The sequence below is a fragment of the Mesoplodon bidens genome (genome assembly GCF_964165515.1).
Source record: "Mesoplodon bidens genome assembly, chromosome: 7".
In the NCBI taxonomy this organism is placed as follows: Eukaryota; Metazoa; Chordata; class Mammalia; order Artiodactyla; family Ziphiidae; genus Mesoplodon; species Mesoplodon bidens.
In genome coordinates this window covers 92,892,715-92,917,702 of record NC_138164.1, presented here as the reverse complement: position 1 = coordinate 92,917,702, position 24,988 = coordinate 92,892,715, and the positions used below count along the sequence as shown (strand labels likewise).

Here is a 24,988-nt window from a genome sequence, read left to right as displayed (position 1 = left end):
GAGGCCCGCATACCGCAAAAAGAAAAAAAAAAAAAAAAAAAAAAATGATCAAACAGTACAGAGGTGTATAAAATAAAAAGAGAACATTGTTTTCCCTCACCAATCCCGGTTCCCAGGGGAATCACTGTTAACAACTAGGTGAGTATCCTTCCAAACCTTTTCTATGACATGCAAACCTAGGTTGTCTATATGTTTTCAGCTGGGGGAGATTTTGTCCCCTGCTCCCACCCCCAGTGGACTTTTGGCAAACTGGAAACTTTATTGGTTGTCATAATAGCAAGGGGGGAGAGTGCTGCTGACATTTGGTGGGTAGAGGCCAGGGATGCTGCAAAACATCCTACAATACACAGGACAGCCTCCACCACAAAGAGTTATCTGGCCCAAAGATCAGTAGTGCCAAGGTTGAGAAACCCTGTTTTAAACAAAAGTGGATTAAAGTATGCATACAATTTTTCAACTCTTTATTTTCCGTGCTCATATCATAGATATTTTTTCCAGGTCATTCCTTTTTGGTCTCCCTCATGGGGGAAAAAAATGACTGCTGAGGACTCCATTGTATGGGTGTCTATACAATCATATAATCACCCCTTAAGATGGACTTGATATCACGTTTAATATTTTTACTATTATGAAGAAAGCTACAATGAATAGCCTAACATATGTTTCTTTGCTCACATGTAGAGGTATTTTTGTAAGATAAATTCCTAGATGTTGAACTGTTAGTCCAAAGGGTACACGTATTTAAACTTTGGGGAGTTGTCAAAATGGCCACCAAAATGTTTTACCAGATTACAAGATGAACCATTTTAAATGCCAGTCCTCAAAATAAGAATCAGAACTTGGAGGTCAGAAGCCAGGGTCTATTCTTGTCAAGCTGGAAATGGATTTATTTTAGAAGGAATTCTGTGGGTCTGAGGGGAGATGTCTTGTTCAGATTTTGTGTTGTAGTAGATGAAGAATAAGATACTGTCAACACAGGTTTGCCCTGTTCGGTTAGGGAGAGGGTGCAAGAGCCCCGAGGACAATCTTCAAGGACAGCTACCCCAGCCTTCTCCTCAAAATGTTTTCCAAGGAGCAACAACCTTCCCCTGCTCCCAGGTGAACTCCGCTGAGAACAAAAAGAGGGGAGTGGCCCCTCCTCGGCTTTGGGGCCAAGCTAACCTCCTGCCAGCACCCTCCGTGACCCCAACCTCCCTGGGCCACCATGTAAGAAACTGGAGCCCCTTTTTTTCCCCTCTGAAATTTCCTGTTTCTTTGTATGGAACACGAGGACAAAATAAGTTCTTGAGTAAACGGTTGGAATCTTGTTTTGAAAAAGTGGAGAGCGAGGGATTCATTGCCCCGCTCCAGTTTCCATGTTGCCTTTGTTCCTCTGGCCCAGTTGACGGTGCCGGCGTCTCCCCTCTGCATCCTAATGAAGGGTGATGAAACGGGCTGAATCTTGGGGCACAATGCTCATACTGCGGGCTCTGACGCGCCTTTGAACAACACGAATCGGCTTCCACCAATTAAAGAAAAATGGTGTCTCTGGATTCATTGGGGTTTTGGAGCATCAGAAGGTTTCCCAGTAGCCTGTCCCAAGGACTGGGAAGAAAAGAGCCCAGGATGAGAGGCACACTTTATACTTCAGCTTCAAAGGGCCAACCCGCGTTTCTCAGCAGAATAAGCGATTGGGAACTTTGGGGTTTTCAAGGAGACGTTAACACTGATGCAGTGAGGATGCACTGAGACCCCTAGTGGGTCGCAATTGCCTCTCCCATCACAGATAAATAATGTGCCTTAGGTTTGCTGGAATTAATGCAAATTCTTGTAAGATCTCTTAGGGGAGGTATGGTAAAAATGGAATGATTTCACTGGCTTTTTTACAGTTCTAAAGGCCTATTTCATCCTTAACATGTGGAAGACAGGTGCACCTTTGTTCACAGTGAGATGATGCAATCCTGGGCGAAGAGCTTGGACTCTGGTCAGAAAGACTTTGGTTTGGTTGTAAGCCTGCAATTTACCAGCCCAGTAAATCTCGAGCAGGTCATTCATCTCCTATGAGCCTCAGTTTCGCCACTTATAAATTCCAGGAAAATATTATCTAATTCTTCTTAGGGGTGATGGCAGGGATGGAATGAGATGAGCCATGTAAGGCGCTTCTATATTGATATTGATGTTATTATATTGAATAATAGAAGCAGTGATCCTTATTACTACTTTTGGCCCCATGTGGCCATTTAAAAGTTTGGCAGAAAGCAGGGATTCTCTAGACAAGGGGTTAGGGTAACGGCACTAGTTTCTACAAACTAGATGATCATGACAAACCTTTCTTAGGGTTTAAGAAAATTCTCACAAGACTTTCTAAGTTTTCTCTGTGAACTCTTCCTCCTGAATCATTGCCAGATGCTAAGTATTGCTACCATTACACCAGTATCCAGGCAAGAAAGATCGGGTTTTAAAGGACAAGTAGATACTGCCAGTGCCATTGTCATAAAGGAACCCTGGATCCCAGGAGAAGACATGCACATTGCCATGATGGATGGGGAGTCTCTGTAGCCAGAACAGCCAGGAAGGGGCTGTTAGAGGTGATAAGTGGAGGAATGTCAGGGGGAACTAGACTGGGAAACTCCAGAGCAGGTTGCCCCAAGCATCATGTTATCTAGTCAGCCTCCTTTTTTTCTCATGGGACTTTTTAATAGTCACTCATTTAACATGGGGTGGGCTGTATGTCAGTCCCCTGTGGTTATGCAGGAAACCAAAGCTCCAGAGCATCCCTTACATATTTTATTAGAGTAACAGGGTAGAAAAGAGAATACACAGTCTGCCCTGAGAGGGTATGAGGGGTATAGGGATAACCCCATGGAAAACAGTCCCAGGGAATCTGTAGTTGTTACCCACCAGCACTTGGTAACCCAAAACCTTCAGAGAGTGGAGGAGCCCGGAAAGATGACTAGCTAGTGGACTGCTTACTTCTTACACATCCCCTATACCTGAGCCTCCCATCTCCTCTCCCTCCCTAACATGGAGATGAATCTCTGCCATCCTTCTTAGCATGTTTAGAGGGAAGCTGTCTCATTTGGATTTAGATCTGGAAAGCCAAAGAGGTCACTGAACACAGTAGAAGCTGCCCTTGTATAGTTATCAAGGTATTTGTTTGTTTGCTTTTATAATTTAGGGGAAAATTTCCTTTTCATTTGGATCATTCCTTCTTGGTAATTCTGAGTCTACATAGACCCAGTGACATTTTAGTGTTACCTCTGCTGGGCTCCATGCGCCTGTGGCCTCTTAACCAAGGCATTGCCTCTTCTCATTCAGAGTAAGATGACTGGGGTTGGTATATAAGGAATGCATTTTGCTAGTCAGCAGTTGTTTTAGTTATGGATGGCATTCCAGCCAAATAATAAGAGGACAGGTCAGGCCTCCTAAACAATTCTCCAGCCTGACTGTCTCCAAGAGTTTGGGGTGGAGTGCCCTTGAGTGTGGAATGGGCCACGTCCACCATTGTTTTACTAAGACTTTGCTTCCACTTGCCTGCTCCTTGTTGGAGGCCCCTTGGCTTTTGCTTTGGCAGACGAGGTCCCTGAGGCAGGACTTAATGCAGGGGGTGGATTTTATTTTGGTTTTGGGTTAAGAGGTAACCCATTAGAGCTGGGTTGGACTGTATGCCCATGCAGGGAAGTGGGAGGAAGATGCAAAGAGTAGAAGAACTTGAGAGCAAAGCAGAATTAACTTCTGATGGAAACAAACATCCTTGCTGTCACAGACCCTGAGACTCCAGCCCCTTGACAAAGGCTACAGAGTTCCCACTTTTCCTTAAAGCCTCCTGCCTTGTGGGGTGTTCACTACCTGTCCCTCACCCTGCTTCAGAAGGTGAAAGCTTCCTCTCTGCAAAACACAAGACATCCTTATTGGTATCCAGGTATTAAAAATTACAACAGTAGTTATTCTCACGATTCTCAATATAGGTCAAGCTCTGTGCTTTTTGTGACACTGTCTCATTTCATTGTCACGACATCCCCCTGGGGTAGGTACTATTATGCTCCCCACTTTGCAGATTCATCCAGCCAGACATTTTTGAGTGTCTGTTAGGTACCAGGCACTGAAGAGATAAGGCAGGGCTCTTTGGTATATTTTCCCCCTTCATTAGGCAGAACTGTAAAACAATTCCAATCTTAGCCTTTTTCTGGTGCAGAGGAGAGTGGTCATGCCGTACATTTCCCAGCGACAACTTTTTCTAGAAAGGCCTTTGGTTGGTAATGGTGATGGTGGTGAGAATTACTAAGTTAGCAGGATCTCTTAGGACTCACATGTTCTCAGAAGCTCAGGACTCCTCTGCAAGGTCATTCTCTTCATCCCCAAGGCTAAACAGAATAGTGTTGCCTTGTTTGGGCCATTTTCATTGGGATGTATTTTATATTTGAAAAGTTAACCACGAATGCCTTGGGGGACATTTCCCCTGGTAGTTTAGTGTTATTGCCCACCCCCCCACAGCCCCATCCCCAGGAACTGACTCAGAAACCTTCTGAGATTTGTGGGAGCCCTAAGAGGACTTACTGAGCACATCGGCTAGATAGAAGACGGCTAAGTTTCTATTGTTATGTAGGTTGCTCATTGGCTCTACCACATGAGGATGTGAGAGGTTCATCTTTTTGTTTTGTTTTTTTCAATTAATTTTTATTGGAGTATAGTTGCTTTACAATGTTGTGTTAGTTTTTGCTGTACGGCAAAGTGAATCAGCTGTACATATACACATATCCCCTCTTTTTGGATTTCCTTCCCATTTAGGTCACCCTCAGAGCATTGAGTAGAGTTCCCTGTGCTATATGGTAGGTTCTCATTAGCTATCTATTTTATACATAGTAGTGTATATATGTCAATCCCAATCTCCCAATTCATCCCACCGCCACAAAAAGACCAGAATTTCCTGCGGATTTTTTGAAGCTGACCCATCTCTTAGGCACAGGGAGTTTCAGCTGTCTAATGAAATAGGCCATCCAAATACCAGAAAAGTGGTATCCAAAAGACACAGTGTACCCAAAGCCAAGGACAATACTGATTAAGATCAAATAGCTAATTGTAAGCCTCAGCCTCCAAAGTGTTGCCAGATGAACAAATAGCAGTGTGTGCAGTCCAAGTATAATTTCACATGGATAGTCTCATTCACAACTTTGGAAGGCTGGAAAACATCAGGGCGGCAGGGTTCCATTGGCTGGACAGGGATAAAAAGGGTTTTCAGTGGGGGTTTATATCACCAGTTGGTGTCATTATTCCTGGTTGGGGGAGACCTTTGTGGAAGTAAAAGATATTGGGTCCAGAGGCACCAGGCACAGATATTAACTGAATAGGAAGAAGTGAGGAAGAGATGCAAGCCTGTGCAACGGTTGTCTCTGGGTGTTGGTCTCAGATTAAGTTGGGTTTCCAGAATGAAGGAAGTTCCAATGAGAAAGTTAATGCCTTTCCCAAACAGAACTTTAATTCTGTCATAAATTATTCCCTTGACTTTTTGACGAGTGAGAATGGGTGGATACCAAGAGTATGTTAAGAATTGAGACTAACACCCTAGCTCACACTGCCAGCTAGATAATGGGGTAATGAATATTGTTGACTTTGGATCTTTTTCCCTTGATGGAACTCTCAAGATAATTTTTACAGCTCTGAAACCCAGCTCCTGTTAAAGAGACAGTGTAGTCCTCTTAGTTTTTTGCTCAGGTGGCTCTCTGGCTACCCTAAATATATCATTAATATAAAATTAGAGGAAAAAAGTATGCTTTTTTTAGGTGCAGTTTTGTAAATCACATCAAACCATTCCTGAAAACAAGCAGGGTATAAATGATAATTAAAGTAAAACAATTTAGAAGTGGGACAAGAACAAGCAACGGAGAACACTAGGTGGTGCAAGAAAATTAATCAACGAAATGGACAGCCAACAGCACTTCACCAGTCTTTCTCTACAGAGAGACTTACAGGGCTTCCAAAAGGCAAAGTGGTGATTGGATTCTTTGGTTCTTAGGGGCTTTTTCTAGATGTTGTCTCCAAATTTGAACTTACAGCTTTGAGACCAAAGGAAAAGACAAATATTCTTGAAGTCTGGTATATCATAGGGAAATTCTAGACTCATTCATAAGAAGATAGTTTGTGAACAGGGATATACTGGTAGAGAGCAACATAATGGAGCAAGAGGTCTGTTTTCTTGCCACAGCTGGAACTGCTCCCTGAGTTTTGTGATTATTTGGGGAATGGGAAGGTGGGTCCACTCCCTAAATTAGGGATGAAGAGTGTGACCTTCCTTTTCTTATAGTCAATATAGTTGATCTGACAAGAGGGCACAAAAAAGTGGTGTTATTTGTGTGCACCAAAAAGCTACTTTTCCTTAAAATGTCTCTACATTATCCTGACATACTCCCTGACATCTTCATCATTGTGTCCATTTCTTATAGACCTTCTGGACCTGGTCATATTAGCTACTTTATATTGGGTATGAATCTTCGTGCACCAATCAGGGGAGAAAAAGATACAACTTTATTTGCTTTAAATCAACTTAAATTCAAATCTAAGACCCATAATTCAGGCCCGTGAGAAGTTCTATACCCCAGGGCTGTAAAAAGTTCCCTGGCTTTCCACAGACAGCACCAAATCAGCAGGGAGAATCCTTGGATGGTGGATTCCGTGTCTACATTGTTTAGCTTAGGGAAGTCCATTGTCTTGATCCCTTCAGGGCAAAACAGCCCTGCTGGTGGGGATGGGGGTGGGATGCTGGAGCCTGATATATCTGTGGAGGCTGGAGAACCTCTGATGAGATTGGAGACACTCTGATGAGACGCAGCCTTTCTAGTTGCAGTCATCCTCCCCAAGATCTCCCAGGAGTGCCGAAAGGCAAACAAGGCCCTATGCCCAGGGCTGAGATAACAACCTCTCTCGGGTCTCATCACCTCCCAGGAGTGTCGCCCTAGGGAGGCATGAGGGGCTCTGGTACCCAGGGCTAAGAAAACAGCAGAGCTGTCTTAGCTTAGTTTCTCCTGAAACCAGACCCTGAGCCACATTTGGGTCCAAATGATTTATTAAAGGAAGTACTCTCAGGATCAACCAGTAAGGGAATTGCAGAAGCAAAATAGGAAAGAGGAAAAAACCCAGCACGAGTGATTTCACCTGAACTCCCAGACTCAGCCTGATCCTGTGGGGTGTTGGGAAGTGTAAATTACACCTCGAGAAACAGGAGTTGGGCTTTTGTACTTCCACACCCATCAGTCACTGGCTACAGCCAACCCTGGGGTGGGCATGAGGGAACAAAAAATCTAGGCATTTTTTTAGCTCTTCATATGGGCAAGATGGTGCCCATGCCCAAGGGGCAGTCCTGTGAAGGTGGCAGGTGCCAGCTCTCAGCAGCAAAGCACACATGTAGAAGCTGAGTTGGTAAAAGGATACAAGGAGACCTGTATGGGGCACCAGTAGTGATCACTACAAGAACCATCCCACAGCCATTGCATCTCCTCTGTAAAGTGGTATCACAGTGAACTGCCTAATACTGTTGCCCTGAGAAAAAAAGAGAACAAGGGAAGGTCTTTCTTTAAATGTTTATCTGAAACAGTATGCCATAGAAATGCATCCCAAGTACTATTTTGTTCGAAATATAGCCTGTAAAGGCATGCTAAACTTAATGTGTTCATATACCTGGCCCGAGTCCCAAAAGTAACAGAAAAATGTGCTATTTATTACTAATTATGTAATATTTTACTTAGCAAAAAGCAAGAGCTTGATGCTTCTTCACACCGGAGATGCAGATGTTTTAAATTCTCAGTTGGCTTTGTGTGAAAACATCCATCCTACTGAGAAGAAATGAAATACAAAGTTCTTGAAAAATCAAATAGAAAAGAATCATGAGTCTGTTCAGTGGGGAGATACAAAGGTTTCTAAACAGAGAACCCACAGGGGTAACAGAGAGGGAGTTTGGAAATCTAACCCTGGGGAGATGCTCTTTTGAGACGCAGATGCTCTATGAACCCAACAGGTAGAAGTCTAAACAGGGAGAGAAAAGGATGGATAGAGGAAGTCTTAGAATTCTCTTCAAAATCATCATAGGAGAGGGTACAGAAGGAAGAGAGAATAATGCCCAGAAGATGTTTGATATAAGAATATAATTTTAAGGCTTCATTACACAGGATTAAAATAGATGAATGTACAGAGATCATGGTTGGTACCCAGAAGTCTGAGTCAATACACTGGACCCAGATCTGGAAGCCCATCGCATTACCAAGAAGCCAAAAAATATTGCTTTATACTTGAATAGACCCAGTAATGGGCCTTTAGATACCTTTATGGGTTTTTCTTTAAGGTGTATGAATTTAGGGAATTGATTTTTAAAGGTAGTAGGGTGCTTTGTAAATAAAGGCAAAAAAGGGAATTAGAGACTATGTGTAGTTTAAATTACTCCTCAAAACCAGCCCAGCCAGAGAAGTGTTATTATCTCCTTTTATAGATGAGAAAAGCAAGTCTTGGAGAAATTAATTAATTTTCCCAGGCCCTGTTTATTAAGTGGAAGAATGAATACATTTTAGCCTTTATCCCTTCCACCCGCAAACAAACATTTATTGAACACCTACTGTGTGCTTATTCTGGACACTGAGGACCAAATGATTATTTAAGCCTATAGCTATCTGATCCTGGAAAACATTGTTTTTCCACCAGAGTCTAGTGACAAAACTCATTTGGATCTGAGTTCATGGAAAGTTGGATTAGTCTGTGATTATGCAAGATGGTAAAGAGATTTGCATGGGTTGGAGAGGGTATGGGAACACACACACAAAAAAAGGCATGAAGACTTAATGCTAGATTTATAGGCTTAGTGGGGAGGACCCAAACCATTTTGCCTGATACTTTAAAAAATAATAACAATAGAAACAACAACAAAAATAATAAACGTTTATGGCTGCATTTTCTGATTATAAAACTTCTAAAAAAAAGTAGAAAGAAGCAAAAAACATTCTCAGTATTATAAGCCAGAGATAATGACTGTAATTATTTTAAAGGATGTTTTTCTAGTCTTTTAACCCTTTGGCTCCTTAAATTGTTTTTCTTTGGTTTTTGTTTTGAAAAGTTTTATATTATATGTCTATGTGTGGTTTTCTTCATATTCATCTGGTTTGGGACTTTGTAAATCTGTAGGTTGATGTCTTTCATCAGAAAAATTTCAATTATTATATCTTTACATATTGGTTTTGCTCCATTCTCTCTCTCTTCTTCTGGGATGCCAATTACACGTATTTATTAACCTCCTCACTGTATCCTTACATTTTCCTTACATTTTTCACCTTTTTGAGTCTTGGGGTTTGTTCTGAATCTTTTCTTTGAAGTTATCTTTCAGTTTGTTAATCCCCTTACACTGTATCTGGTTTGCTACTAAACTCAGCCACTGAATTTTTACTTTATGTCATTATAACTTTTTGAGTTCTAGATTTCTCCTTTGGCTATTTTTTTTTTTTTTTTTTTTTTTTTTTTGTGGTACATGGGCCTCTCACTGTTGTGGCCTCTTCCGTTGTGGAGCACAGGCTCCGGACGTGCATGCTCAGCGGCCATGGCTCACGGGCCTAGCCGCTCCGCGGCATGTGGGATCTTCCCCGACCAGCGCACGAACCTGTGTCCCCTGCATCGTTAGGTGGACTCTCAACCACTGCGCCACCAGGGAAGTCCTCTCCTTTGGCTATTTTTTAAGGTTTTCAGTTTTCTACGAAAGTTCTCAATTTTGTCTTTTATTTCCTTGAATATATTCAGTCTATTTATTTTTCAGTAGTGTCAGACAACTACATTATCTGAATCCTTTATGAATCTGTTTCTAATGTCTGAATTTCTCTTGAATTTCAGCCGTATAGTCTCACCTTCCATTGAAGCCTCACTTGGAAGCATCATTCAGCTCAACCCTGGTGACATTTCATGAGCATAACTTAAAACCAAATAAATAGTTCTCCATTCTAAGATTTTGGCAAGTTTAAGGTGCACTGTTGATTTAATTATAGCTGTTTTAGGGATTGGGAGTAAAGAAATATTACAGGAAATGTAGGCATGTGACCTGATTTCAGACATATCACGTTTTAAAGGAATAGGCATTTAAGAATTATAGAAATATGGCAGAATTCCTCAGCCACGGGCAGACCTGTTTGGATATCTTGAGTCCGTTTCCCTTTAAATGTTCCTTTAAAGCCTCTTCAGTGAGAGGAAGAAAGGACCTGAATTGTCCTGAAGCTTTATTACATCCAAGAGCTCGAGAACTCTCCAATGTTCCTGCCAGTTAAACCCACATGAGAAATGTTTATTTAGGTCTTCTGCCCATTTTTGGATTTGGTTGTTTGTTTTTTTGTTATTGAGCTGCATGAGCTGCTTATAAATTTTGGAGATTAATCCTTTGTCAGTTGCTTCATTTGCAAATATTTTCTCCCATTCTAAGGGTTGCCTTTTGGTCTTGTTTATGGTTTCCTTTGCTGTGCATACAGACTGCCAACAAACACATGAAAGAATGCTCAACATCATTAATCATTAGAGAAATGCAAATCAAAACTACAATGAGATATCATCTCACACCAGTCAGAATGGCCATCATCAAAAAATCTAGAAACAATAAATGCTGGAGAGGGTGTGGAGAAAAGGGAACACTCTTGCACTGCTGGTGGGAATGTGAATTGGTACAGCCACTATGGAGAACAGTATGGAGGTTCCTTAAAAAACTACAAATAGAACTACCATATGACCCAGCAATCCCACTACTGGGCATATACCCTGAGAAAACCATAATTCAAAAAGAGTCATGTACCAAAATTTTCATTGCAGCTCTATTTACAATAGCCCGGAGATGGAAACAACCTAAGTGTCCATCATCGGATGAATGGATAAAGAAGATGTGGCACATACATACAATGGAATATTACTCAGCCATAAAAAGAAACGAAATTGAGCTATTTGTAATGAGGTGGATAGACCTAGAGTCTGTCATACAGAGTGAAATAAGTCAGAAAGAGAAAGACAAATACGATATGCTAACACATATATATGGAATTTAAGAAAAAAAATGTCATGAAGAACCTAGGGGTAAGACAGGAATAAAGACACAGACCTACTAGAGAATGGACTTGAGGATATGGGGAGGGGGAAGGGTAAGCTGTGACAAAGTGAGAGAGTGGCATGGACATATATACACTACCAAATGTAAAATAGATAGCTAGTGGGAAGCAGCCACATAGCACAGGGAGATCAGCTCGGTGCTTTGTGACCATTTAGAGGGGTGGGATAGGGAGGGTGGGAGGGAGGGAGATGCAAGAGGGAAGAGATATGGGAACATGTATCTGTATAACTGATTCACTTTGTTATAAAGCAAAAACTAACACACCATTGTAAAGCAATTATACTCCAATAAAGATGTAAAAAAAAAAACCCACATGAAATGTAATAGAAATAGGATCCATGAGAATCCTGCACATAGGAGATCATGGAGTGGGAGCCTGCTGGACCAGGAAGCTACTTACTTCTAAGAGGAGAAAAATGCAACGATTAGGCTTACAGTAGAAGCCTCTTCTTGTCTTCTGCTGAGACTGATGTGACTAGAGGCTAGTTCATTTTCTTTCAGTATTCCAGGATGGGTCTTAAGTATCACCCGATCATTCTTGGCCATGAGCTCTAGCAAGCAAAGCTCAAAATGGATGAGGAGCTACACTTGAATTACACAAATCATAGCCCTTTGATATAGCCTAACTGGCCACCGATTCAATTGTCTGCCAGAGCCAGGCAACTGGTCGGTGGGGGCCTGTGGCTGAGGCAAGGCTGTGGTCCAGTCCAGGCAGGGAGCTCCTCCCCACACCAGCTGATTCTTGCCGTGTGAGGATACAGACCCAGGGTTTCCGAAACTGAATTTTGTCAGAAGCCAGGAACACAGATTTCTGTGACAAATGCCCTGATTTTTATGTTGACAGTGAATTCCATTTTCTAAAATTTGCATGTATAACACACGTTTTTGAGATGGTTGAAGTCTGTGGGCTCTTGCTGGTTGTTTCTGGGCTACATGTTCAGCACTGAATGAGTCTGTACTATAAGAAGGTGGCCCCATCACTGAAGCAACATGGAATGCTTGCTCTCACATCATAGAGGGATTCCTGGAAATATAAGTACTGGGGGACTTTCTGAGTCCACTTGAAGCTTCAGAAAAGTGCATTGCCCTCACTATACCATTTCGGTATTTTTTTTCTTTTTCCATGGCCTTTATTGTTTTTTTTTTTGATTATTAGTTTCTGCTTTATAACAAAGTGAATCAGTTATACATATACATCTGTTCCCATATCCCTTCCCTCTTGCGTCTCCCTCCCTCCCACCCTCCCTATCCCACCCCTCCAGGCGGTCACAAAGCAACCATTTTGGTATTTTTTAAACAGCTCACTCAGTGAGGTCCTTTTTTGACACTTAAAATGGGGCTTTGGAGTCAACCCTCAGGGAAACTGCTCAAAGTACATAGCCCAAAACACACAGAGTGTCATTGAGATCATCTGTCATGTGATCTACAGGCAGTCTTAGAGCAGACAAACCAGAAATTTGGACAATATTAGCAACCTTTCCAAATTGCACAGAGGAATATTCATTAATTTTTAGTTCTCAAATATTGTAAAAATATTATATGAATGGACATTAATTTCTTGCCTGGAGGCAAGCAAGTAAGTTGTTTGAAAGGTAACTGGGACATTTATGGGAAGTAAAACATGTCCAGTGCATAATTGTATTGTGTGGGGACAGTTTTATAGGAATGAACCTGTGTCTTAGAAAAAATGATTAAAAAGAGACTAGGGAGGCTGATAGAGTGATTGGTACCCAAACTCAGTAATTAAAGGTTGAATTCTTCAGGGGACTTACTCTGTGTCCTTAGGCAAGTAATATTCAGTAATTTGCCATAATCCATTTGAGAAAAATATGTTATCTAGCTGATAGAATATTTCCAGGATATATCTAATATCCTGTTCAGTGCTTAGGATAGCTGGTGATGCCAATTTTACTCTAAGTAGCTGTGCAACATGAATTAGAGAATAGAGATATCTTTGTAATGAATATTGATAAATGTTTAGATGGAACGTTATATTTGGAGATCAAGGGAATTTGTTGTATCTCTGAATTTATATTGTCCTCTAGTGTTTTTTAATTACAACTTCTAACACACTAATGTTCCAGCAGATGAAATATAAAATCTAAATTTTTATATGTACTCGTTTTGAATCTGTTCTACTTTTTGGGTACAACACAAATAAGAAACTGAATAGTCTGGTTTAATTGCCTAAGCTTTAGGGAACAAAGGAGATAATATTACAACACTGAAAACCAATAACCCTTGTATACTGATCATAAAAACGTAGGCAAAATGTGTATTTTGTCCAGGCCTGGCCATCTCCCACAGTTTGAGAAACAAACGAACATGATTATATGAGAGACCGTTGTAGTGTCAAATTTATTTGTATCTGGGATGAAACACTTCTCAGTTTAAGAATAAATTGTAAAAGCAGGGGGAAGATATGTCTAATGCATGCATTTTTCTATTATGAGTTTCCTCTTAGTAATTCCTTTGAGTACCATTGTTAGCAGGCTCTGTATCACTGCATTTTTAATTCAATGAGACTTGAAAAGATTTGATGCTAAAATGGAATGCTTCAGACTATTAATAGCTCTCCTTTTCTTTCCACTTTCAGTCCTTGAAGAAAGAAACTGCTCAGACCCTGGGGGCCCAGTCAATGGGTACAAGAAAATTACAGGAGGCCCTGAGCTTATCAATGGGCGCTATGCAAAAATTGGCACCGTCTTGACCTTCTTTTGTAACAACTCCTATGTTCTTAGCGGCAATGAGATGAGAACTTGCCAGCAGAATGGAGAGTGGTCGGGGAAACAACCCATCTGCATAAAAGGTAACTTGCAAATAATTTTGAAGTCTGTAGGAATAGATGGAGTTGCTGGACATTTTGGTAGCTCTCATACATGTTTTTGAGCCCCTGGAAAAATGCCTTCTCTCTTAAGTTCTCACTGGAACCATACATTCCTCTTAGGTTGGAAATCATCCATAAAACATTTGCTTCTTTTTTGAACCGGCAAAGGACCTGCTTATCCTAATCACAGTGTCTTGATGTGATCAAGAAGAGTGATGTAGTTAACAGAGCAGTTTAGGAAAGATGACAAGGCTGAGTTTTATACATGCAAACCCAAGCATAGATTTGAAGCAATTAAAATGCTCTTATATGGCTACATTTATCTACTGTCTATGCAATATTAAATTAGTGCAAGAAATAAAAGAACGCAATAGACACGTCATCCCTGCCAGCCTATGTGGAGGGAGGTTTGAGATGTTAAGATGTTTAAAAGCATCTTAAAAAGACAGTAAACGCTTGAACATTCAAAGGAGAGTTATAGAACAAATGAGTGGTGTATATTCCGAGGAGTGAAATAGAGACAATTGCATGTAGCAGAGAGCACTGGAACCTGTCTGGGAAGCAGGGAAGGATTTATAGAGGTAAAGAGGAGTTGGGATGATATTCCAGTTAGAAGACAAAGGGAAGGTGGTGTAGGCAGACGTGAAAGAATCATGGTAAACAAAAGGGGAATCAGTCCTGGAATCTGGGAGGTAAATTTTAAAAGGTAGTTGGGGACCAGAACAAATGGAACGTTGCATAGGGAAATTTGGACCTTACCCCACTTGGGAGTAGACATGCATAGTTTCTTGCTGAGTTGATTCCCTAGTTGCTCCAGGTCAACAGCCCCTTTCCTTTTGGTGGCAGGTCACAGTTATCTAGCTGTTTCCTGGGAAGAAAAGCATATCCTTGGCCTAGATTATCCAGATAATTGCTTCAATCCTCCACTTTCCCTTCTGAGTGTTTGTCAACAACCTGAATCATGGGAAAAGGAACAAAAGAAAGATTTGTGAAAGGAAGAAATCACTTTAGGCTTTAGCCAGGAGCAAGTTTCATCCTCACCAGCACAGACTCTGATTCTTGATTTCATTAAGTATGGAAACGGTGTTACATACGTCCTTGGAGATTTTTGTCAACTCTTCTCTTACAAATTAATACAAGCAGAGTTCCCTAGGTTGCTAATTAGATGAATGTTGGCTGCTTGATTGGGAAAGTGAGATGGGAAGGATTCCTTTTCACTTGTGAAGAAAGAGAGACTTCAAAAAAATTAAACTGGGCTTTGAGTTGCCCTCAAAGGACCCTTAGGAGCCTTAGTTGCAGAGACATGGAGGAATAAGTTACTCAAGATTTATTGATGGTTGACACTGCTGTCTGGTTTTAAATGAGAACCTTGTGATTCACTATGCTGGGCTATATTTTAGAACCTTGACCTTGGCTTTTGTTCTGTATTGATTAAGTTCGCCAATACTATTTATGTGAACAGATAATCCTGATCTATTAATTACCATTGTTTCATATCACCTGGGGGGAGCAGCTCTGCAGAGGTGTTTATTCTACTTGGGTTCTTCAAAGGGGGTTGTCAATTTAGATAAAACTCAGCATGCTCTTTTGCTAAGTGAGCTGTCCAAGTTTGGCTAATGTGTCTTACTTCTGAAAGCCTGGGGAATGTGCACTGGTCTCCAGAAAGGGTGGTCAGGTATGAATCTGAACTGAATGATGTGAACAGATAATATGGAAAAGAATTATGCAGCGCTGTCTTTTTTTTTTTTTTTTTTTCCTAGGCTGTCGAGAACCAAAGATCTCAGACCTGGTGAGACGGAGAGTTCTTCCAATGCAGGTTCAGTCAAGGTGAGGTTGAAACACCTGAACTCTGCTTTAAAGGCGCATGAACGTTCCTCTCCCACCCCCTTTCCCCACTGGTGTTTGGCCAAAGACAGTCTGAGGTTTCTTAGGGACACTCAGTGCTGACTGGCCAAGGAAGAATAGGGCTTGTTAGATGGAGGCTTATTAGCCAGCTGCCTTTAGCCAAGAGGTAGCAACTGTTGGAAGATGCACAGATTTCACTGGATTGTGGGAAAGTAAGTGGTGGTGGGAAGCCAGACTTTAAGATGGTCTTTGAGGAACTGGATTTTAATACTCAAGTCTTCCTGAAATTACTACGTATTTATTATGCAGCCAGCTGTGGCTTAGGAAGATGTTCTTGGTAGTGACCAATCAGATGGGGCAGGCTGGTGGGGCCAGGAACCCGAGATGAATGACTTGCCCCTGATGAGGGATGTGAGGCCTCAGGGACACCCACCCAGCGTTTTTCCTGGAAAGATAGAGGTGGTGACCTCTGGTGGCAGCTACGGAACCTTACACCCATGGCTCCAGAAGGAACCTGCTTCCACTTGATTTCAACGAGGCTTAGTGCCTGGTTTCCTTCAGTTCCCTGCTTAGTTTTCACCTGGCAGAGAGACCTTCCAAGACCATCCTTTTAAAAATAGCAACCCCACCTCCACCCTGACCGCTGAGCTGACTTCTTTAGCCAGCGCTCTCTGACCTTTACAGAGCTCTCCAGTTTTTACCTCGGCATCCATCTCCACCTGTTGTCCTCCTGACATTTTGTTCATTTATTTGTTCAATTTCTGTCTCCCTGTACCCCACCAAAAAAATGTGAAAGTTATAAGTGCAGGAACATTTTCTGTTTGGTTCATGCTGAACTTCTAGTTCCTAGAACGGTGCCTGCCACATGGTGGGGGCACCCGCAAAATATTGAATGAATGAGTGAATGAATGAATGAATGAATGAATGGATGGATGGATGGATGGATGGATTGGCTCAGTTGGTTCAAGACTTGCTGTCATCTCTCTTTAGCACTGGGTATTCTTGGGCAAATTCCTAAGCTTGCTGAGCCTTCAGTTCCTCTTTTGAAAAGTAAGGGTGATCACAATAACATTTGTCTCTGGGGACTGTTAAGGATTTAATGCAAGGCAAATAGCATTTACTGGGCGTTTGCTCTGGGCCCGTTACACTTCTGAGTTCTTTACATATATTAGCTCATTTAATCTTCATTAAAACCTCTGAGGTAAGTATTATTATTACCATTTCATTTTAGATTTTATTACTTTTTATTACAGATGGGTAAACTGAGGCTCTGAGAGGGTGAGGAACTTGCCCAAGGTCACGTTGCTAGAGGAAGGAGCAAACCCAGGATGCACATCCAGGGTCTTCAGGGTCTGCTCCTTGATGCATGGAGCTGGAACTAAGCCTTATATAAAGGCCTTAAAAACGCCTTGCACCTATGAACACCTGTGAGCAGTATCTATTGCTTTTAGAAATGGTAACAATGAACCCCAGTGACTGGAACTGACCCCAAACAAGTGATCTGAAATATTCAAAGTTCAGGATATTCCTTCATCTCTCACTCTGCCTCTGGCTCTCTCATTCCATTTCCTTTTCCGGCAAGGCATTTCCTTGGGGACAGTGGCAGTGGAATCCAGTATTTCTACCCACCCTCCTTTCTGATCTTTGTGATTTACCTGGGGCTGGACTCTCCAGTAAGTATTCTTCCCAAGGAGACATCTTGGAGAGGAGGCCCAGAGCTGTTAAAAAAAGATCACCATCGGGCTTTGCATTTTGTAAAGCGGTTGTAATGGAGGGTTAGGTGACAAGGTGCCAGGTGTCTCATGTAGATGAGAAAGCAAGCCTAAAACTTGGTTGTAAATATCTTTCTGGAAGATACGCTGCTGAGTGGGGATATGATGTTCTCCAGCAGCCAGGCTCACCCAGGAACCCCCAAAGGCAACACAAACCTTCAACGGCCAAAAGCTGTGTTTGTTTGCGAGTCCAGAAGCTCCCTGAACTGCAGACCTGGTTCTAAACATGAGCTAAAGATTTGTTGGATGAAATCAATGTGGATGGAATGTTTGCCCTGAGCACAGCACGGTACAGACACAGGAAACAGATTTCTTACGATGGATTGGCAGGGCAGGGAAACCAGGGTGGGAACCATGACTGCCCTGTACTGCCTGGGGTACTGTCTTAGCTTCCTGTGTGCCCTTCAGCACTCCTACCTACCTCTCTGGGCTTCCTTCCTCCATTCATTAAATGGGATGAAAACACTGATTCCTAAAGGAACTCTAACTTGTCAGTTAATAGTCATTATGCACTGATATAAAATGAGCACAAGTTGTGTGGTGTGCATACCTCTCTCCCAAGAATCCCAGAGTGGTCTCTGGGTGCTTCAACTTCAGGGCTCATTTAAAAGACCTTTTCACATTCGCACACAACGCTCCTTATTTCTCCCAATCAATGTGCTCTGAGAGAAGGTTTTATTCTCTGAGGTGGACTAATTACATCTGCTAATTGCTAAATCAAGCTGCTGTATCAACACAGTTCAGTTCGAATCAATTCCTAATACTGCCCCATTATGATAATGGTTAGAGAAAAGCAGCCACTTGGATTTCTCCCCTTGAAATTAACTTCCTTTCTTGTTTAATTTCACTACTAATTTTTGTGTGTGTGCATGTATAGCGTACCTTTGGATAGCAGCTAGCTATTATGTCAGATATTATGCTCTTTGGTTAAAATCCAGGGCAGCTGGAGGCATGCCAGAAATGGAAATGATGGAATAAATTGAAGTATGCAAGAAAATGTGCTCAGTGGTAGAAGAGCCATTCGTGTGTGTGTGTGTGTGTGTGTGTGTGTGTATGAGAGAGAGAGAGAGAGAGAGAGAGGTGTGAGGGGAGAAAGGAAGAGAGAGACACACACAGAGGATGAGATAGCTGTTTTCCCTTCCTCTGTAAGGAATGGGCTTGGATACTAAAAGAGCCACAATGACAGTCTCTGGCTCTCCTCTCTCTCCGGGCCGGGTGCTCCGATGTAGGGAGACGCCATTACACCAGCTATACTCATCAGCCTTCAGCAAGCAGAAGCTGCAGGACTCCTCTACCAAGAAGCCAGCCCTTCCCTTTGGAGACCTGCCCCCTGGGTACCAATATCTGCACACCCAGATCCAGTATGAGTGCATCTCACCCTTCTACCGCCGCCTGGGCAGCAGCCGGAGGACATGTCTGAGGACTGGGAAGTGGAGTGGGCGTGCCCCGTCCTGCATCCCTAGTGAGTCAATGCCTGTCCTTGGTCTAGAGCAGCTTAGATCTCCCATTGCTGCCTATGAAAAGCCACTGACCCTATTGAAGACTTTTTTGGGAAAAACTCCTTGTCCAAAAGAATGGCCCTCTAACACTTTCCCTAGCTTGGCAAAGTCTGAAATTCCACAGTTAGAGCTTCCTTCCTTTGGCTTAAACGTGTTACCCAGGAGAAATGAACTCGTTAAATCTTAGACAAAGTTTTTGGGAAAGGGGGCATACTTCTTGTGGATAATTCTTTCATATTTACTTGGAGAAAAGGGACAGAGCAGTTATTAAACACCAAGTGGGGAGGGGGTTAAAGGTGCTAGAGGGCTTCTGGTGATATCACCTTGGTTACCATGTCTAACCCAGTTTTCATTCTCATCACCCAATGGTATTAATTAGGTTATTGTTATTAATTAGATTATGAGGTATTAATTACTCACAAGGTTATAATGATGATTACTGCAGTAATACATGGAAGTGTCTGGAATAGGGTCTTGCACATACTAAGCTACCCCCATCCTCTTTGTCAAAGAAGAAGAATATGGCTTAGTTTGAGGTGGTCATCTTTATAGCAATAGTCATGATATCTGAATCTAACTGTTTATATACATCATCTCATCCACTCTTCTCAAGAACCCTAGGAGACAGTTGTGATTACTGTATCCATTTTGCAGGCAGGAAGACTGTGGCTGTAAGAGATTAGGCAACTTGCCCAGTAAGTGGCTGGGATGGTAAGCCTCCAATCGTAATCCTAGACTTTATAGTCAACCATGTCAAGGTGGTTGATTAATGTTTAAAGGGAAAAGAAAAACAGGTTAGATGCTCTGTGGTCTTGACATCCGTAGGGTCCACCTTTCCAGATTTGTGCTCTGTTGCTTGACTGACACATTCCCCTTTGGATGGGAAGGTCTGAGTTTACATTACTGAGCTGGTGCTTTCTCCATAGTCTGTGGGAAAACTGAGAACGTCACTGCTCCGAAGACCCAGAGGACGCGCTGGCCGTGGCAGGCTGCCATCTACAGGAGGGCCGGTGGGGTGCACGGGAGCAACCTGCACAAGGACACGTGGTTCCTTGTCTGCAGCGGTGCCCTGGTCAATGAGCGCACCGTGGTGGTGGCTGCCCACTGCGTCACTGACCTGGGGAGGGTCACCGTGATCAAGACAGCAGACCTCAAAGTCGTCCTGGGGAAATTCTACAGGGATGATGACCGGGAAGAGAAAAGCATCCAGAGCTTGCGGGTGAGAGAGGGCTGCAGCCTGGAAACCGTGTCTCTGGCTCAGCAACTCCCAGTACTGGGCGAGCAGGGACTGTGTCGGTCCTGTCACTCTAGCACTTTAGCATCCAGCCCAGAGCCTGGAACTATTAGGCACATAGTAGGTGGCTAATATATATTGACAGATACTAGAAAGGGGCATCTAGAAAGACTATGGAGTTTTTCCCCCCTAAAATTGTTTTAAAAATAAGATAGTAACAAATATCTTCTATCATTGGGGTCATCAAAATGTAACCACGTCTTATGTTTAGGACACTGTGCTAGGTAGGCTTTGAGGAAAATAGGGACTCCTAATAGATGTGTAATATTCTTCTCTTTCCCTGCCTGCCTCCCTCCCTCTCTTCCATCCACCCATTCACCCATCCAGCTCATCCATCTGTCCATCCATCCATCCATCCATCCATCTATCCATTCAACTATCCATCCATCCATTGTTGAGTTCCCACAGCATGCCATTCGCTGGGAATACATACCGAACTGAATAAGGCATGGTTTTTGGCCTGAAGAGTCCACAGGCTAGGGGAAGAGACAGACCAGTATATCGTGACTAGTCCAACACAGTAGAATCCCTGAGTAAATGAGCCCAAATGTAGTTGAAGGAATAGAACACATCCATAAGAATGTTACGGCGTATCACAGATGTAACCTCCTGGAGGCCCCCGTCAAAGAAGATGATCAGCAAGGGTGGGGACAATCAGGGGAGACTTTGTGGCACAGTCTTGTGGACCACCCTGGGTGTAGCTCTATCTTACTGGCTTGAGGGTAAATGCAGTGTTTACAGTGGACCAGATGTTGCAAACTGATAGCCTGTAGGGTTTTGTGTTTTGATGGTGCTAACATATATTTTTTTAATCAGTTATTTGCCAACATTTAAAAACCAGGAGGTTTCAACCAGAGATCTGGAGTCTATTCTCTGGCCAAATGAGCACTTCTGCATGGCAGTGGTCAGCTGGAGCAAAGTGGCAGCTGCTCCCTCTGCATGGGGCATGCACTCCTGTTCTCTGAAACCTCACCTGTCCACTCAACTTATTTAAAACAACCTGCCAGCCATGCGGGCATTTCAGTTTGCAACCCTGGGAATAGAGCAGTTGCTTTCTATGATCCCTTGAGAAAAGTAACTCCGTATAATTGTAGCTGTCTCTTAGACATTTTCTCCCATTAATTTAGCCCCGGGGCTTGCCTGTTCCTGTCACTGTGGGGTTGGTTGCTCACAATTGCTGTCCATTCCTTACCTTGGTAGATTTCTGCAGTCATCCTGCATCCCAACTACGACCCCATCCTGCTGGATGTGGACATCGCCGTCCTGAAGCTCCTGGACAAGGCTCGCATCAGCACCCGCGTGCAGCCCATCTGCCTGGTGGCTCCTCGGGACCTCAGCACCTCCCTCCAGGAGTCCCGCCTCACCGTGGCAGGCTGGAATGTCCTGGCAGATGCGAGGAGCCCCGGCTTCAAGAATGACACGCTGCGCACGGGGGTAGTCAGTGTGGTGGACTCGCTGCTGTGTGAGGAGAAGCACGAAGAGCATGGCATCCCGGTGAGCGTCACAGACAACATGTTCTGTGCTGGCTGGGACCGCGCTGCCCCTTCTGACATCTGCACCGCAGAGACGGGCGGCATCGCAGCTGCGTTCTTCCCAGGGCGGGCGTCCCCTGAGCCCCGCTGGCATCTGGTGGGGCTGGTCAGCTGGAGCTATGACAAAACATGCAGCCACAGCCTCTACACAGCCTTCACCAAAGTGCTGCCTTTTAAAGACTGGATCGAGAGAAACATGAAATGAGCCTCAGGCCCATCAAGAAGCACTTCTGTGCATCCTTCTGTACGTGTGTTGCCTGAGGCATTGTGGACCTGAAATGTGAATATGCCCATGAATTTGGCTGTGCCAGGGCTTCTGATGTCAAAACCAGTGGAGGGCAAGTCGAGCTTACTTTCTGGTAAGCCACTGCCTCCCTGACTGCTGGGACCATTTGGAAGATACCAGGGCTGCTGGCAAGAACTCAGTTTCTTCAAACTAGACTACATGAATAGCAAAGAAATCCTCCCCATTCAACCGACCCCAGTGGCCTTCCCCACCTGCACTTCAGTGGTGTGAATGCCATGGTCAGCTGTGGTCGAGAGAGGGTTGATTGGCTTCATCAGGTCTCCTCCAAGGCTCCAGCCAGCCAGAGTTCCAAAGAGCCGCCTGCAGGACAGTCCCGGACAGCGGAGCCTGGCTGCGGCATTGGTGGCCATGCACAGTGCCACGTCACGAGGTGGTCCTTTTCCCTCCCAATCCCCTGTACCCACTTTAATAAAACAAGGGTTGGCTTCTGACCCACGGAACGAATGTGCCATGGCTCTGATTCCTGCATGCAGCCTCTTTGAGCTACATGTGTTGGGACCAATGGCTGGGTGGCAGCCCTTTAAAGGAGATCCTAGATTATCATTCCCAAATAATGCATATAGCAAAGCCGATGCCATCTTTTCAATACCAGTGCTTGCAGCTTGCTGGGCCTTCAGGTGGGGGAGAGGGAGGATGGGCACCATCAGATAAGGCACAAACAGAGGAAAATACCAGGGATTTGAGGATTTCTAGTGTCCCCTCTTGTTCTTATGTTCTAGATCAAGCACAAAACCCCGCTTTGAACCTCTAGAAATCTTTAGGACCTATTTTCATAGCATCTGAACTGGAATCACCTATATACTCACACTCGATTGAGATATGCCAAGAAACCACAGCTTCATTCTTCTCTATAACTTATAGGATTTTCCTTTCAAGCCCCACCCCTGACTCCCACTGGATAGTGGAGGAAAAAAAAAAATGAATTGAATCCAATCCAATCCCTGAAGTGATCTTTTCAGGAACATTCTCTTTTTTGGGTGACTCACTCTTTTATCCTTTCTCCCCTACCCTCACCAGCTTCCTCCTTTCCAAGATGTGCCATGGAGGCTTACGTGACTTCAAGCCCCGGGACACACACAGTAGGACTCCTGAGTTCCTGCTGGTTCTTGGGTGGGTGTGGTGGGACTTTCTCATTCCTGGGCATTTTGCTGACACTGGGTGCTCATGTCTGTAACTACTGCAACTTGTGCTGTGTTCTCTGTTTCCCTGGGGCCGGCGGTCCTCCCCGCTGACTTAGCTGCTCGTCAGGTCTGGCTGGCACTGATACTCCTGAGATCTGGGGGGACTCCGACTTGACACTGGTTTGGGTTACTCAGCCTCCTGGCCACAGTGACAGCCTTCTCTGGTGGCTACCCAGCCTGACTTTCAGTGACCTTCTCTTCCTCCCCTGGGGGCTTGTGGGAACTTCTTGGTCTTTTCCTCACCTCCTGAGGCCTGAGAGCCAAGGGTTGGTACATTCGCCTCCTACAGACCCCAGCAGAAACATTATTCTTTCCTCCACTTATCAGAGAAAACTTTGACCCCAGAGACTTTAGCCCCAAGGCGGGAGGTCACATCTGTCTCCCAACCTGCCTCCTCATCTCTGTGTCTTTGCATAATTCCCTGAGCCAGAAGAGAATTTCTGGTACTTTCTCTTCTGGTCAGGCTTTCTTGGGGCTTTCCGTGCCTCACGTCGTCCTCCTTTCACCCACCCGCTGCATCCTCATGGCTTAATCTCAGGGCAACGTATGACTTATCAACTTCTGAGTAACAAACATCCAACACATAGTGGTTAAGCTGGAGTACTGGATTTGACCAATATTTATCAGGCTGCTCAAAGGGTTCTTTTCTTGCTGTTTTTAAGCCTAGAAAGTTTGGATCTTGAGAGGTGTAATGGAAATCAAATCAAAAAGATCTAAATTCAAATTCCTGTCTTTCAACTTCTTTTAAGTGACCTTGGGCAAGTCACCTAACCCCTCTACCTCAGTTTGTCATTTGTTAGGTTGGCATGCTAAACTCTGTCTTTTGTGGTAGCTGTGCTGATTAAATGAGCTACTGTGTAAAGCAATGAACATAGTACCTGACATACAGTTTGGTGCCTATAATAACTGGCAGGGGCAGGGCTGTCCAGTGGGGCACAGCTCCATAAAGCCTCCACATCGGCCACATCTCACCTGGCTATCCATGCTCATACATTCCATTCTTTAACTTGTCCTGACCCCTCACCTGGACCATCACGTTCCCTATTTTCTCGACACTCTCTTTACTATTTAGCGTCATTTTCCATCTTTGCCTCACCACTCAGATTTGGTTCACATTTCTGTCATCTCAGCTATGACTTTGTTCCCTTTAGAAGCTGAGTCTGGCCCCCAGTCCTGGTGACACCACCTGGGGCTGCTTCGTTAATAGCCTCATGGCCACTTGCCACTCGCCCTAGATCTTTCTACCCCAGCACTGCTCTCACAGGTTGCAAGCACTCAACCAGACTAAACTAAGACTCCAGGTCAGGATGAGAGAGTCAGACACGAGCCTGTCCCTTGGCCATACCCGGCGTTGGAGGAATGTCATCCATCTCCCTTCATCCCATGGCCCTTTGGTCTTAGGATAGAACTCCAAGGATGAGGAATCTCTTCTTAGCTGGAAATCTGGGGTGTATGTCAGTCAGGGTTTTTTCAGAGATTCTGAACTTACAAGGGTCATCTAGAATAAGGGGTTACGATGGCCACATACAATTGTGGGCACTCGTGGCAAAGTCTTTTACAGGTTGTTGCCTTCGCATCTGATGTTGGATCTGGATTCAACCGGCCAGCCGTTGGGAAGGAAAGCTGGGTGTGAAATTGGCAG

The 24,988-nt window shown here is 43.8% G+C and overlaps 1 protein-coding gene across 2 annotated transcripts in view; it reads left to right on the top strand.

The window, feature by feature from the left end:
* Positions 1-22,609, top strand: part of PAMR1 (peptidase domain containing associated with muscle regeneration 1) — a 170,357-nt gene extending 147,748 nt beyond the window's left edge. For both annotated transcript variants that reach the window (XM_081241402.1, XM_081241401.1), the window contains exons 7-11: positions 13,686-13,898; positions 15,677-15,743; positions 18,763-18,995; positions 19,959-20,251; positions 21,527-22,609. In XM_081241402.1, coding sequence (XP_081097528.1) covers positions 13,686-13,898; positions 15,677-15,743; positions 18,763-18,995; positions 19,959-20,251; positions 21,527-22,063 — 1,343 coding nt within the window. In that variant the 3' untranslated portion in view covers positions 22,064-22,609. The remainder of the gene's footprint in view (positions 1-13,685; positions 13,899-15,676; positions 15,744-18,762; positions 18,996-19,958; positions 20,252-21,526) is intronic.
* Positions 22,610-24,988: the final 2,379 nt, after the last annotated feature.